This window comes from Prionailurus bengalensis, chromosome D2 (assembly GCF_016509475.1).
Source record: "Prionailurus bengalensis isolate Pbe53 chromosome D2, Fcat_Pben_1.1_paternal_pri, whole genome shotgun sequence".
Classification (NCBI taxonomy): domain Eukaryota; kingdom Metazoa; phylum Chordata; class Mammalia; order Carnivora; family Felidae; genus Prionailurus; species Prionailurus bengalensis.
The window spans coordinates 53825397-53842159 of record NC_057351.1 but is presented as its reverse complement, the minus strand read 5'-3'; the positions used below and the strand labels follow the sequence as shown (position 1 = coordinate 53842159).

General features: G+C 45.2%; 1 protein-coding gene across 4 annotated transcripts in view; it reads right to left on the bottom strand.

Annotated features, from left to right (window-relative positions):
- PLCE1 (phospholipase C epsilon 1) overlaps positions 1–16763 on the bottom strand; it is a 329559-nt gene that overhangs the window by 99483 nt on the left and 213313 nt on the right. For all 4 annotated transcript variants that reach the window (XM_043597018.1, XM_043597014.1, XM_043597015.1 and 1 more), the window contains exon 5: positions 443–588. In XM_043597018.1, the coding sequence (XP_043452953.1) occupies positions 443–588 (146 nt within the window). The remainder of the gene's footprint in view (positions 1–442; positions 589–16763) is intronic.

The window sequence follows — 16763 nt, the reverse complement described above, 5'->3', positions numbered from 1 at the left end:
AGTAAGTGTTCAATAAAAATAAGAACTACTTTTATTGAATGCTTATTATCAGTGTTAGCCATTCCCAGGCAGTGGCTGGGATTCTACAGTGCTGAGGCAATTCATAAGGCAGAGCTGCAAAGAGATAGATAACAGTGGGGTTTATAGGACACAGAGGGTAAGCAGCGGTCAGTGATGGGGCGGATGGAGTTATGCAAGCAGGAAATTTTACCCAGCTTGGCCAACAGATCAGAGCAGACAGTTAATTAGGAGCATGACTGGCCATAGGGGCTGAATTCTGCTACGTCTTTGAGGGGCAAGGTTTGTGGTGTTAGCAAAGGATAATGTATTTCCCGCAAATAATCACTACTAAGTGCCTGGTTTGGGTAAATGTGGTTTCCAGGGCAATTAATTCAGTGCCATTCACCTCATACCCAGATAACTGTATTCCCCACTCCCATACCTGAGGCCGGCCAAGAACTCCATGACAGCATTGTAGTTGCCCATGTTCCAGCAGCATTTGGCCACGTGCACTAAATAGGAGAAGACTTCTCGCTTCTCCTCCATGGAGCCCGCCGTGAGGATCAGCCACGTTACCCAGGAGCTCACCTAGAAAATGCAGAGAGGGGATCCACTGAACCTATGTCCTGAAAGCTCAAGGAATATTTTTTTTCCACAGGAAAACTCTTTTTCTTTTCTTTCTTTTTTCTTTTAATTTTTAATGTTTATTTTTGAGAGAGAGAGTGTGTGTGTGAGCAAGGGAGGGGCCGAGAGAGAAGGAGACACAGAATTTGGAGCAGGCTTGAGATGTTAGCGCAGAGCCTGATATGGGGCTCGAACTCACAAACCGCAAAATCATGACCTGAGCCGAAGTCAGTAGCTCAACAGACTGAGACACCTTGGTACCCCACTCTTTTTCTTTTTTTTTTAAAATCAGTTTAGGGGCACCTGGGTGGCGCAGTCAGTTAAGCATCCGACTTCAGCCAGGTCACGATCTCGCGGTCTGGGAGTTCCGAGCCCTGTGTCGGGCTCTGGGCTGATGGGTCAGAGCCTGGAGCCTGTTTCCGATTCTGTGTCTCCCTCTCTCTCTGCCCCTCCCCCGTTCATGCTCTGTCTCTCTCTGTCCCAAAAATAAATAAACGTTGAAAAAAAAATTTTAAATCAGTTTAGTACTGGGAAATGAAAGACCCAGCTGAGAGATCGGAGGTGAAGCTCTGGGTCTCCATCACTGCTTTGCTATGGGATTCTGGGAAAGTCACTTCACTTCTCCATATTCTTCATCTTTAAAGTAAGGAGGCTGAAAGGTAATTCATGAACTCCCTCTCGATCCATAAAATTCCATGAGACTATAAGAAAATAAAGCCCAAGGATAATATCGATTAAAATACATATAAATACGTTTGACTGATGGGCAGCAAGATTAAATGCAATCAATGCACTTAGTCCATAAATAAAAGAATATTTATCAAGTAGTAAAATGCATGCTATCAAATGAAAAATGCAAAAAAATTATATATTTAAACTATCTTTCATAAACCCCTTATCTATTATGCTGCTCAAATGACTAATAATGAACAGATACTTACATAGCACTTACTACGTGCCGGGTGCCAGGAATTATTCTAAGCACTTTACATATGTTAACTCATCTCTCACAACAGTCTGGAGTCAGGGATTATTATTATCCTCATTTTATAGATGAGGAAACTGAAGGACAGAGGGCCTAAGAGATTTGCGCAAGTCTTCAACCCAAAGTGGTAAAGCCTGAATTTGAATTTAGGTGTGTGGGCTGCAGAGGTGGCACTATTAACCACTCACTAAATGCCTGATGTGTATACACAAGGTCTGGGATGAAAGTTATTCTAATGTGATTAGTTTTTTCTACGACACAGAGTAGAGTATAACATTTAATAATAACCTACTTCTAAGTCCCCCCCCCCCCCATGATATGCAGCCTCAATCCTCTGCTTAATCTCTAAGATTATTTTGCTGCTACCTATACTTTGGTGCTTGAATACTTGTGTTCATTTAAGTTACTTTCTCCCTCCTAGCTAATGTCTGGACTGATAAACTTAGTTGTTAACAAACCAAAGCCTTGGTCTTGACCCCACATGGCCCATTAGCTCCACTGGTTCAGTAACAGTGCTGACACCTGGGACCACCTCATTTCCCTGGCCTGAGGGAGAGTGAGGCCAGAACACCTGCTCATGGTGACCCACGACAACTGCAACAAAAAAAAGAGTTTAAGGTCTATGGCATACTGCACTTCCCTCCCACCCCCACCAGCCCCATTGATAAAATGGTAGGAACGAATGACATTTAGTGCTGGCAGCAACCACAGAGGGCGGTCCAAACCCATTTTTCCAGATGAAGAATCTATGGCTCATGGGAGAAGTGATCTTCTGAGGTCACAGTTCTTGTTAATGTCAAAACTAGGACTCCCAGTGCGGTACTCTTTTATCTGATGAGGGGTGACAGTTTCTTTAAACTTGGCACCGCTTAGGTTTTCCTAAGCACTTGCTTAAGAGCTGCATATTTGAACACAGAGTCAGACTAAAAGGAGAAGATACCAAGGAGAGTACCAAAAAAATAATTAAAGCAACGAAAAAAGGAGAACAGAAGAGAGAGATGCTGAACACCTCTTCCCCTTTCTTACACAGAAACAAAAAGCAAAACAGTGGCACCAGGGACCTTCATCGATAAAACAGGGTCACATTGTGGGAACAGCCGGAAGTGCTGATGCAGGATGTGAGGGACCACCTGCCACCCTGAGCCCCTGCCCCAGCCCTGCCCCAGCCCAGTGGGCCCCGAGCACGCACCTCTGCTCTCAGCCTGCTCTGGACTTCGTTCAACATCAGGAGAACAGATCTGGAATCAGACTCCTAGGACAAGCCTGGGTCCAGATCATCCTGCAAGGAATTCAGAGCCTCTTGGGAAGAGGAGAACCTAAGATGGCCATTTGTTCTGATCTCCCGGGGCTGTTTTGAGCACACAGGAGCCTTCTCGAGTCCCAGATCCATCCGTTCTCCTGCAGCTATAAGCGATTCCTTGCTCACTGTCTCTATGCCTTGTGCCCTCATCACCTGGTTACCCAGTGAAAGAAAAGTCACCTTTGTGAAACCCTGACTCTCCAGAGCAAGAAACTGTTTTGTCAATACTGACTGAAGTGTCATGGGTGTTCTGTGTAGTTTTTCCTTTCATGTGATTTGCCTTTAATGAGCCCTATCCTGCTCTGGGAAACTGTGAGCAAACACTTAGAGTCATAATTATTGACTCTTTGAGCTAGAAATTCAAACTCATCTTCTTACAAATGAAAATAAATCCCCAAAAGTTAAAAGCGTTTCCCAAAGACACCTGATGCATTAGTTCTTGAGCCCTCTGGCTATATTCTTCTTGTGGCTGTAGTTAGTTCCTTTTTTACTGAAACTGATTGCCAATCAGCAGCTCTGGACAGTCACTGCTCTTTCAGGCTATTCTGGTCCCACACAGTGACTTACTAGTCTAGTGGCCTGAAAGGGTTAATCCATCTTCCCTTGGAGAGGCCAGCTTCACAGAGCAGACGCAGACCACCACGTGGTTGGTGCCTCAATCCTGATCATGCATCCAGATTTATTTCCTATCAGTCAAATCATTTTCCATATACTTTCCCACAATGTTAGGAAAAAAATAGCGATACAGTATTTCACATGGAAACCTAATTTAAACCAGCCGTTCCATCTCCAAGTGTGAGTCCCCAGGGCCTGGTTGTTGAGATTATGTAAGCACTGTTATCATAAACACACACACAAACGTACACGCACACACGCGTGCGCACACACACACACACACACACACACACCCCATCTGCGTACAGACTTCAGGGACAAAAAAAAAGTCTTATTGCGGACTGATGTATTTATAATTTTATAGGCATTAAGTGATGTGACTTTCATCACTAATTATGAAAGGCAAATGTCACAAAAAACCCCATAAGGATTTGGCAATGACTGAAAAATGTTGCCCAAGGCATAAACGGTGGTTGTATTTATTAAGTGGAAAATGGGATGTGTTGCCAATCCAGAAAGAATTTCAGGACACTGGAATAACACAGAAAAACACAAAAACTGCACATATAGAGAGTACTAAAACTCAAGTGTAGAGTAGAAAGGTGTTAAATGTGGCAGATTACTTTGCCCTATTTGAATGGTTAGCACAGAATAAAGACAGAATCTGGCCCCCGCCTAATTCCGTAAGAGTCCCTCCCAGAGGCTCTGTGATTACCCTGAGGGCCTGACCCTGGGTACAGGCCTACAAACTCCACAACTGCTCCTCTCCAGACACTTCTTTTCTGCCTCTTTTGCTTTTGTCAGTACTCTCAGGCCTAGCCAAACTCAACAGCTTGCTCTCCTTACATCAAACACCTTGTTGGCATCACACAAGCTCAGTCTGGAAGGAATGCTTTTGCTCCATTCATAAATTACCTTTCCCTCGCCCCCACCATGTCCTACCCGTGTCCTTTGTGAAGCCAAATCCTTACCTTGGCCACCAGACCCCCATCAGTTCTACAACCTCACCTTCGACCTTTCTCCACACTCCTGCTTTTAGGGAGATGACCAAGGCCTTTTCTCATTTCAGGGGTCTTCTATGGGATGGGTCTCCATGGCCCCCAGACTTTGATTAGGTAAAACTGCCCTCAGGACCTGCCCTGGGTCCCATGCTTTAGAAGGCCTGTGATGGGGTGGAGGGAATGGGTCTGCCCAGTGGCTGTGCACTCACTTCCAGATCATTCATCCCTGAAGACTCAGGACTCCCAAGTCCCCTGTCTAAACAGCTCAAGCCCACTTCTGGGCCTGCAAGAGCCTGGTATCTGGATCAGTCCTCCTGTAGGGAGATCATAACTCAAGGCCCAAAGGCTGGCGGAGGGCCTGTGGGGGTGTGGTGTGTGGATGGAGTTTGAACTGGAGGTCTGAAGTGTCCACATCCAGGCACACAAGCCAGGATGGAAAGAGAAGGTGGGGAGGCCACAGGCCGGGGCCTTCTTTTTGCTTTGTCCTTTGTACTTCATCTTGGCTCCCCTAAGGTCAGGGGCAGGGCTGCCTTTAGGAATCTGATGAAAACACCACTTTCTTGAAGAGGACTGCTCTGATTTCCCATCTGGGCTGGGTGATGTGCTGGGCTATGTGGGGCCCCCAGTCTCCTTGACCCCAGACCCCCTGCACAGTCAGCACTGTGTTCCCCCCAAAGCAGACCCTGGGTCTGCCATGCCCACCAGTAGCAGTGCCCACAGTAAGTGCTCCATGAGACATGGCAAAGGAGTGAATGTGACCTCTTCTAGGAAGGCTTTTCTGATGCTCACCTAGCAACTCACATTCAACTTCTTCCTGTGACTTGATGGTGGACCCTGAGACCAAGCTCACATCTGCACTGGGATTCTCACTGCTGCAAGGATTTGCATCTGCTTTATTTTTATTGTATTTGTGTGTCTGACTCTTTCACATGGGTCTGTTCTGTCTCCCCCACTAGACCTTACGTCCTCAAGGACTAAGAGCATCTTTCCCACATCTCCAGTGTGGGGGTGCTTGGTGCCTCTGACCGACAGGCAGGCCACCCAGGGTCCCAGGAGGCCGCTGGCAGAGAGGATTCTCAGCCTCCAATTGGTCAGGGATTATATTTGGGAAAAGGCCTGAACACTTCCTACTGCTGTTCCCAGGTCCAGAAAAAAGAGACAAATGTCTTTGTGCCAAAAAGTTTTTTTTTTTTTAATATGCTGAGCAATGTTCATAGAAAGATGATCCTTTGTAGTGGGTATCTGGTCCCCCTAACTGCAAGGGCTGGGCTCGAATGGTGAGATCTAAAGAAGACAGTGAAAACCCAGACAAAGCCGCTCTGTCGATATGCAGTGCACATTGACATCTGCCCTTTGCAGAGCTTTCCTAAAACAACCCTTGAACTGTGGGCATGTGGGCATACACACACATTGTCAGACACACACACACACACACACACACACACACACCCACACACACCCCTGCCTAGGTAGCACTCTTCAAAATGCATATCACTGGCCTTGGAACGTCTAGTGGTAGTAGTAGGCTGTTTGTTGAAATGCAGATTTCAAGTTCTCGCCCAGAGTCTCTGAGAGCAGGGCCCAGGAAGCTGCTTTTTTTTTTTTTTTTTAATGTTTATTTTTGAGAGAGACAGACAGAATGTGAGTGGGTTAGGGGCAGAGAGAGAGGGAGGCACAGAATCCAAAGCGGGATCCAGGCTCCGAGCTGTCAAAACAGAGCCTGACATGGGGCTCGAACTCACGAGCTGTGAGATCATGACCTGAGCCGAAGTCAGATGCTCAACCGACTGAGCCACCCAGGCGCCCCAGGAAGCTGCTTTTTAAGATAACTCCCTGGTGATTCTTTCTCATACTTAGGGTGAAAACTACGTCACGGGTTCAGTGTCCCTTTCTGCACCCCTGGTGTAGCCCTTAGTCACAGCTGAAGTGTCATTTCTGTAGTACTGCACAGATGGCCGTCTCTGTAACCTCCCTGAGGACGGGGTGTCGCCCACTTGCCAGCAGGCAGGGGCAGGCAGAGGGCCCAGAGGTGGAGAGCATGGAGCTGGGCTGAGTGAGCTGTGTTGGCTCCCATTCCACTGTCTCCTCATGCCTGGGCCTCAGGCAGGTTGCCTAGCTATCAGCCTCGATTTCCTCTTCGGTAAAACGGGATAGTATTTACCTCATAACAGGATTGTGAAGGTGAGAATGGAGATTGTATCCAAAGGTCACGCGACACTGGGTATGTAGTCCCAGGCCCAATAAGTGTTTACTGCTAGGAATGCCATTGGTAGTGCTGTTACCTGAGCTGTAGAGAAGCTGAATTCCAGGACGCAGAACACAGAAGTCCTGAAGAAGGAATCTCTAGGTTCTCCTAACTGCAAGGAAGGAGTCCAAGGCTGAACCAGGAAGAATCTGTGCTTGCCCTGAGAAGGGTCTGTGTCCTGAGCACAAGCCTTTCCTAGCAAAATGATTAACACACATATTCCCTCTTCTCTGAAGGCTTCCTTGACTCCTCATGAGGAATAAAATATCCCCTTTTTCCTATTCCAAACACCCAGTCCTATATGTATTCATATATGTGTGTGTGTGTGTGTACATATTCGTATACGTGTATATGAAGGTATATTTCCAGTACTTGGTCCGAGACCAAACTTCCCCTGCTGGGAGCTCCTTACAGCAGAGGCTGTGACATATTCATGCTGGGAATCTCTGTGTTGAGGCTGCAGAGGCCAGCAGGTTACATATGCCCAGGCGTCCTTCTGGACATGAAGTGGCTGCAGGAGAGCCTCTTGAACTCCATGTCCTGCTTGGCATGTTTCCACCAGTGACTCGTGGTTTTGGAGGGACACAGAAGGGAAAAGAGAGGCCCCTAAAGGTGGCTTCTAGAGAAGCCTTAAATATACCTTGGATTATATTCCATCTTGCTCCCCTCACATTGTATCACAACTCTCTATAGAACAAACTCTAAACCTCTTTTTTTGGCCTTCAAGCCTAGCACCATCTGATCTATATTAATATCTCCAACATTAATTCCCACTGTTGGCCACCGCTCATCTGTCCGACATTTCAACCCTACTATGTTTTGTATCACTTCCTATTCTCTGGCTATTCCTATCTCTGTGCTATTGTCCAGTTTCCTTGGGATGTAAATACATAGGGAGTTTTGTGTGTTAACTCTGGCTGTCTGATGTCTCTTAGATGAATCAGCTTTCTTTATCTTCATCTATACAGAATTCATGGTGCTGCTCCTCCCCTGCCTTTAGGCCTGGACTCAGTGATTTGTTCAAAGATGGGTATATAACCTAAGCCAGGCCAACCAGAGCCCTCCTTGATTGAGTCTTTTCCTGAAACTATCAGGAAAAAAGACACAATTTTTTTTTTTTTTTTTTTTGCTGGAATTGTAACATGTAAAGATAGGAGTCAGATGCCTTTCGCCATGATATCAGGGGCACCTGCCTAAGAATGAAGATAACACAAAAGAAAGATAAAGATGGATTCCTGAGGTCCTTAGATTCCTGACCAGCCATACTTGAAGTTCTATGAAGAGCCCATATATATATACCAAAAAATGCCCGAACTTTGCTTAAGCAGGCTTGAGTTGAGTTGCTGTTAAATTGCGACTGGGGTGGGAGGAAGCCTTGATAAATACGTCGGATGACCCTCCTTGTTTTAACAAAAACTTATTGAGTATGTTGAGGATCTACTATATCCCATGTACCATGTTGGACACTAGTAAACAAGACAGATATGGTACCTACTCTTGGGGAGGTTGGGACCTTATGGGGGAAAATAACATAAGCAAGCAATTAAAGAGCAGTACAGTAGATAAGATGATTGAGTAAGTACAAGGCCAAGTTTACCCATCTGTATGTTACCATCTTTGGAAGTCCAGTCTTTTTACCATTCCTTGGTCCCTGCTGGTCTCCCAAAGTACTTTATTCATTTCTCTGTAACGGTGCTTATTCTTTCCACAAACAGTTACTGTATGCCCATGAATCTGCCAGGAACTATGCTAGGCAGAGCAGGAGGAGTTGGAACAAGTATAAGGAAAGTAAGATAGCATGTTCTGCCTTGCAGTTAAGTTAGTGGTTTATATATCCACCTTTTCTAAATTGTCAACTCCTAGAGGACAGAAATCATCCTTCTATTGTTTGCAGAATGTTGTCCCCATAGTTTGCAAAAGATGTTTATTCTCAAGTTCTTCAACTAAAAATTCCCTAAATATTCAAAATTCTAAATTCCCCAGAATTGTTTACTGTTTTTTTTTTTAAATACTTTTCGTTTATTTTGGATCCATTTGACCAACAGTTCGTGTCACAAGTTATATGTAAATATTCCCAGGATGTGAATTCTAGAAGCTCTGACAAGTGCTCAATTCCAAATGTGACATACTTAATTTAAACTGCCTTTTTGTATAAAGAATACATTTATTAAAAGTTCTGAAAATGTTTTGCTGTTCCACTCTTTGTGACACTGCATTGCTTTTTTTTTTTTTTATGTTTATTCATTTTGAGAGACAGAGTGTGAGCAGGGGAGGGACAGAGAGATAGGGAAACACAGATTCAGAAGCAGGCTCCAGGCTCTGAGTTGTCAGCACAGACCCTGATATGGAGCCCAAACCCATGAACCGTGAGATCATGACCTGAGCTGAAGTTGGATGCTCAACCAACTGAGCCACCCAGGCACCCCTGCATTACTTTTTTAAAATTCAGGTAGAGTTGACACATAACATTATATTAGTTTCGGGCGTACAACATAGTGATTCAACACTTACATATATTATGAAATGGTGGCTACAATAAGTCTAGTCAACACCCACCACCATACTTAGTTACACAAAAATTTTTTTCTTCTAATGAGGACTTTTACAAACTACTCTCTTAAGCAACTTTCAAATGTGCAATACGGTATTAACTATAATTACCATGCTGTACATCACATCCTCATGACTTAATTGTTTATAATTTGAAGTTTGTACCTTTTGACCCTCACACATTTTTCCCACCCTCTAACCCCCGCTTCCGACAAATACCAATCTGTTCTCTGTATGAGCTTGGTTTGTTGTTGTTACTGTTTTGGTTTTTTTTTAATTCTACATATAAGTGAGATCATAGGTATTTGTCCTTCCCTGTCTGACTTCTTTTACTTAGCTCGATGCCCTCAGGTCCATCCATGTTGTCGCAAATGGCAAGATTTCATTCTTTTTTATGGCTGTTTACTGTTTTAAAAGCAACCAGAGGAAACATGGAGACTTAGGTATGCAAATGCCATTGCTGGTTAAATGGACTGTAGAGAACTGCCAACAGCTGTGCGGGATCTGTTAGCCTCTGCTCGATCTCCTACCATACTCCACTGGATGGATCATTCACTCTGAAACCAATTATTAAATGGTACTCAAGAGTGAGCCTTATCTCATTCATGTCCTCTCCTTTTGTGAAAGTATTTATTGATAGTCCTAGAATAGGGTCTTTGTTATTTCATTCCATTTCAATAATAGGATTAAAACCCATGGCTAGGAGTTCACATAACAAGTCTTGACATAAGTGAGTTGTTAGCTCCAAACTATCCTGATCCTATCGCAGGGCCATTTATGAATTTTGTTTCCTCTTCACATGATTTTAATAATAATAATAATAATACTTAACAACAGCTGCCATGTATTGGGCATGCACTTGTGAGAGGGACACTGCTTATCCCTTTTGATCCTCTTGGCCTCACAGGCTGGGACTAATGCCATTCCCATTTTACAAATGAGGAAGCTGAAGTTCAGAGTGGCAGAGGTAGCTTGTCCAAGGTTACACAACCTGTGCACTAGGAACGAGCCAAATCAAAAGCTTGTGCTTTTATATTTTTATTTTTTTTAAGTTTATTTAGTTTTGAGAGAGAGAGAGAGAGAGCGCACAAGCAGGGGAAGGGGAGAGAGAGGGAGACACAGAATCCGAAGTAGGCTCCAGGCTCTGAGCTGTCAGCACATAGCCTGACTCAGGGCTCGAACCCACAAACTGTGAGATCATGACCTGAGCCGAAGTCAGACGCTTAACCGACTGAGCCACCCAGGTGCCCCAAAAACCTGTGCTTTTAAACTATTATGCTTTACTACTTCCCATTTTCTCTCATGAGCACGAGACCAAAGAGTGGATTCATTATAGCTTTTTAAACTGTATGAGAGCTCCAACAGCTACCCTGATCTATGAGCAAAGAAATGTCTTAACAAAACTATGGTGAGTTCAGCTCAAAGACCTAAGCAGCCGAGGAACATTCCCTTTAGAAACAGAACATTGGTGTTCTGAGAGGTTGTGGAGACCATGGTGTAAGCACATGCCGATTGTCTACAAATGCTCCTGTTCTGTCACCTGTCTAAAATTCCAAGTTTTCTATGACACGCAGAATAGGACAGGGTCCTCATGAATTCAAAAGCCTGGAAGGGAGAAGGCCTGGGAGATTCCCTCCTGCAGCTCACTCACAGAAACATCTAGGTGTCCCAGACAGAGGGTCAAGGGAGTCAGGAGATGTCCCCAAGCTTTCTCCCCAAGCTGTGGCCACCATTGGAGTGGTCCATATGCTTTCCCTGGTCCCTGCAGCCTCTTCATGCCAGATGAGTTGCAGGACCTTCAGAAAATACATACTCATTGAGCAAATGTTTACTGAGGGCTCTTCTATCCTCAAGGAGCTCACACTCTACTAGGCACTCCTCTGGCCACTGGAGCATGCAGTGAGCAAGGGAGACACCATCCCTGCCCTCCCAGAAGATGGTGGCATTTGTACCATCCAGCATGATCTGTCCCTTCCCATCCCAGATGTGATCTGGCTTCCATTGGGGTTCTCCTTTATCTTTCCTCGCTGGGGATCTCAGCTGAGCAATGCCAGTGGGCACTGAGAGAGGCTGACTCTGTCATAGGCTGTCTCTTTCCTTTTTCCCTTTTCTGACATCAGTGAAGGAATAATGTTATTAAGAACACTCTTATACAGTCTACTTAAAGAGACTGTTTTAAATGCTTAACATGTATTACTTAATTTAAATCTACAACAACCCCATGAGGTATATGTCATTATCACCCCATTTTGTACATGAAATGGAACAGCTGTTGGAGGCATTGTAGTCACTCACAACAGGGTCATACGACTGGTAAGTTGTGAAGGTGGGATCCCGACATGGACAGCTCAGTCCCAGAGCCCATGCTCATAATACTGTCCTCTGCTGGCACACGTCAGTTCATGAGTGCTGGTATTTCTTAGGGCTCTGTCCTTGGCTCTTCTTGGATCTCTTCTTATGCTATACTCTTTCCCAAGATTATTTCCTTCACTTACCTGGTTTTACCCACCTCCCTGTTGCTATCTCTGAATATACAGGATATGTCCCGTATATCCAAGAATTAACTAGGCATTTCCACCCAAAGGGCCCAAGGGCTCTATAAGCCCATCCTGACCCCAGCCCTTGACTCCTCCTTCACCTTGCATCCCCACATCCAACTGGTTGCCAAGTAGCCCAGACGTCATCTCCTCCAGGAAGCCTTTCTTGAACCCTCACATGTTTAATCCATTCTCTGCTCTAACCTAGCTTTATCACTGATATGTGACCACTTTCCCCCGGCTCCTGCCACTGAGATTTGAGCTTCTTGAAAGCAGGTATTGATTGTTTTACTAATCTATTCCCCAGCACAGAGTCCAGCTTGAGTGGGAGGTGCTTAATAACCTCGTGTTCTGAGTCAGGTACAAGGCACTCCCTGCTGATGCTGCCCTTCTCAGAAGAGTGTCCAAGCACCTGGGTGTCCAGGGTATCTGGGGACTACAGTAGGGGAAGTGAGGCTGACAGCCCCACCCTGTCAGCTTGCTCTTTACCCAAGAGGTTCAAGAGGCCAGTGCTGGGGAAGGATGTCTAGGGAGCCATGACATAGAAGGCTTATGGGTAATTTGGCCCATGACGGGAAGATCCCATTTTCCTTGAGACAATTTGGCATCAGAGAATGAGGGTAGTGGTGGCCTTCTCATATGCTCCAGAATTGGCTGGGCCCATTGTGAGGTGCCTTGAGTGATGGACAGGAAGGTGTCCCCCCTCCCCTCCGCGCCAATTACTTAAGTCCCCTGGATGGGGAAGTCAGTGATTCGAAAAAGGAGGAAAGTGAAGGCTGTCTCTCGGGGCCACCAACAAGGGCCAGAGGTTCTGAGACATGCTGTGAATCACTTACGACCCCAGGTAAGTGGATACCTTTCACAGGAAACTAAAAGCAAGCCCAGCATATCACGCTTTCCCTTGTAGGGTCCAATGAGAAATGTTTGCCAATTGTAGTGAGGATGGTGAGCAGGGAACAGGAGACTAATAATGAAACCAACACTAATGATCAAGCAGGAAGGAGAGAATGGAAGGGAATAATATGGTTTGCATGTGTTGGCATATGTTCCCCTGAAGACAAATCTGTGTGAAGAAACAAAGGACACTGGCATCTCACCAAGATCAATTACGTCCTGGCCAAGCTGGACACTGGTGGATATAACAGATCATTAAGGAGGTAATTCAATCTGCTGTCTGTGCAGTGCATGTGTGGAGGGGTGAGCTTCTGTGAATGAGACTTGTTAGGGAATAAATCTGATGAAAACCAGAATTCTGTCTCTTCAACTTCCTTGCTCTACAGGAGGGCAGGGGGAGAGGAGGGAGAACACAGGATGGGGAGCCAGAGAAATGCAGGCTCATTTCTTGGCACTTCTTTTTACTCTTTCTATGACTTTGAGCAAGGTTCCGATCTTCCTTGAGACTCAACTGCTCATCCATAAAATGGGGATAATAAATGTCCTGTATCATAAGGGTTGTGGTGACTAATAAAATAGACAATATATGTAAAAGGCCCTCATGCTTGGAGCAGAATACATGCTCAATAAATGTCAACTAATATTGATAATTAAAAATAATAAGCAACTTCTTTTTCAAGATACAGTCTTTGTAGAAACAATGTTGGCCTTTTCATTACAGTGCTGGCTTCCCTTCTCTGTTTCACGGAGAGGAACTTTTTTTTTTAATGTTCATTTATTTTTGAGAAAGAGAGAGAGACAGAGTACAAGTAGGGGAGGAGCAGAGAGAGAGAGGGAGAGACAGAATCCGAAGCAGGCTCCAGGCTCTGAGCTGTCAGCACAGAGCTCGATGCGGTGCTCGAACCCATGAACCATTTGATCATGACCTGAACCGAAGTCGACGCCTAACAGACTGAGTCACCCAGGTGCCCCTTGCAGAGAGGAACTTCTAAGGATTAAGCCTTCAAAAAGAATGAGCCTTTGTGTCTTTTAACGAGGCCAGAAAGGAGAGGCAGAAGAAAGGTGGAAAAGGGGCAAGGCAAAAATTGAGAAAAAAATGTATCAACAGAAAGTCTAAGGGCTGCTGGCATGAAGGGAATAGGAAACAGGAAATGGGGAAAAAGGGCATGGGCAGGGCCTGTGTGAGGAAGTGAGGACACATGGATATGGTTTGGTTCGAGGGGAAGTGCTCAGAAAAATAACGGTGCATCACAAATAGGTTTTAGAAGGGTGACCTGAGGCCCTCGGGCCCTCTGTCTGGGAATTATCAGGTCCATGAACTACAATTACACTTGATTCAGAATGGGATTAAACAACAGGGTGTGACACTGGCCATTCCAGCACCTTTCTTACTTTGTGAAAAGGATGTCATCTTTTCTGAGGAAAGAACAGACCCCAATTCTGAATAAAAACCAACAGAGCTGTACGCGTACGGCAAAAATTCTACGATGTTCAGCACAGGATAAAATTACTCAGTGTGCCTTGCCAACCACCTAATTTATAAAAATAAACAATGGATGTCCTGCTTTGAGAACAGGTAACTGGCTGAGAGGCAACTGCCCTGGTGGAACAAAGCAAGGAGCTTGAGACTGACAGCCAAGTGCAGGGAAATTCTACTCGGGAAGTGCTCCCAGGCTGCACTTGATACTTCATTTGTCTTGTTTGTTGACGGGCATTCTTATTTGTGTGCCTGTCCCTCTGTAGCTTTAGATGTTGAAATCCAGGCTGGTAGACAGTTGACCTGCCAATTTTGAATTGTTCCCATGTGTTCTGCATACAGTAGGTGCTCAATAAATGTTCCAGCAGGTGCAGTTATCCCTTTCCCCTCTGAAGACCCAGATGGAGATAGGTCAGTAATGTTCTGTGGAAATGTTTCCCAAACTCTGTTCTGGGGACATGTTCTATCAGATGTTAGAGTACTTTGTGAAGAAAGTATCTAGGGCTATATAAGTTTGGAAAATGCTAAGACAAATTAAGATTTCTTCACTGGCAGGATTTCTTGGAGCTTTACATATGCTAATGTGCATGACGAATCTACAAGAAGGAGCTAATATTTGGAGTTTCCCAAATGTTTTTAACCATGTGATTACCCTCCCCCCACCCCAAAAGAACACTTACATCTAGAAAGACCCTGGAATGTGGGCACTGGGTCTCTCTAAACTCCTTTATCCTGAAGCAAACAGGGGCTCATGTCCTCTCACTATTCTGGATACCTCACCTTGCATCTGTCCAACCTGAAAACACATCCTGTCATGTAGAAACTGCGTGGTGTGAGTGGACTTTGAGAGATAGAAACAGTCAGAAATGGCAACACGTGATTTTATAACTGGTGTCATAAATTCAGAATCAATATATCATCAGAAGAAGTCTAAAACCAAGACACAGGAAGATTGTTCTTATAATCCAAAATGAGACTGAGGCACACTGGCAACTATTACTGCATCACCAAGGCTGTCATGAGGAAAGAGCTGAGCAGACCAGCTTCCGGACATATGGTTCTACTACATAAAGTGACAGTGAATAAATCAAAAGACGTTAGAGGCTACTTTCCATATTTTTTAATTTTAATTTTAAATTAAATTTAAATTTTAAACTTTACATTTAAATTTAATTTTAAATACTTTCCGTATTTTTTAGAGGAAGAAACCCCAGAAGCAGAGAGGTTAGGTGACTTGTCCAGGGTCGCCCAGATAATCAGTGGCAATGCCAGGGCTAGACCTCAGGTCTCCTGACCTCAGGACACCCTATGGTCACACCCTGCTGGGCTTTGGTTATCTCTGAGAAGAGGATTTGATGGGAGGCCATCCCCCGTCCCTGCCGCCTTCTGTCCTACCCTCCCTCCATCCGTAGGGCCTCAGCAGCAGGCTCACTTGAGTAAAGAAGTTGATGGTGAAGAGAAGAACTGGCAGCTGCAGAAACTGCTAGAGACACTAACTCAGGTGGCCTGAGAGATTGGAAGTGGTGGGTTCTCGCCGGGCAAAGCTCAAGGGAAAAAAGGGAGAAGAGTCAGGGCAATACAACAAGAGCAGCCAGCACAGGGCCTGCCATACCACAGCCCTCAGTAGGCAGCCAACTGCCTGCAGAATTTCAGGGATGCTCCCCCTGAACGGCTCCCCCTCCAGCTTCAGTCAGAGAGGCCACTCTGGCTGTGCCCTGCAGACCAGCTCCAGAAGGGCAAGGGCCTAGGAAAATGGGGATTCAGAGTAGAAGGAAAACAGGGGAGGAAGAACAAATAAAGCTGATGTGGTTGCTTATTTGTCTTTATTGGGGATGGCAGCAGACGTCAAAAGGAAGAGGCAAGAAGCCTCTGTTTCCTGGAGGAGAGGGGGTCAGCAGGAAAAGCCTTTCCAGAAAAATCTTGCCGCAATCTGTGTTTCAGGAAGGGAGAGTGCTGTTGCTTAGTGGCAGCAGTGGATTATGGGCCGGGGACCCTGGTTCATAGCTCAAGGCACAAACCCCAGGACAGGAGCTGCAGAAACTAAAAACATTGGACGTGGAGAAGCTGATGTGAGCTTCAGACCCACAGAAGAGGGGATTTGTTTTGGAGACGGGGGCCATGCAGCTGGCAGGACTTGGGATCTCCCTGAGTGGGCTAAAGTTAGAGCCTGCCCCTTGTCATCAGGGGAGTCAGTTAAAGAAGTTTGAGGGTGTTGACAGTTTTAGAGGGTGTGTTGACAGTTTCTATAGAAGTGAATGACCTGTTTGGGGTCTGGAAATTTAAGGGTTACATGGAGCTGTGGCAAGAGGGGGTGGGGGCCAAACACCAGCCTTGCTTTTCCTATAGAGAGTGGGTGAGCATTCACTACAGAGGGGTAAAGATGTGTTCAGTTTCTGGTTCAAGGAATCTCTTTAGAGAAATATTTACGTGGAAAATGCCTAGCATGTAGATGACAGAGACTAAAAAGTGAAAAAAAAAAAAAAACCCACACTGTTCAAGTCTTAAAGTGACACATTTCATACCAAAAAGTCAAAC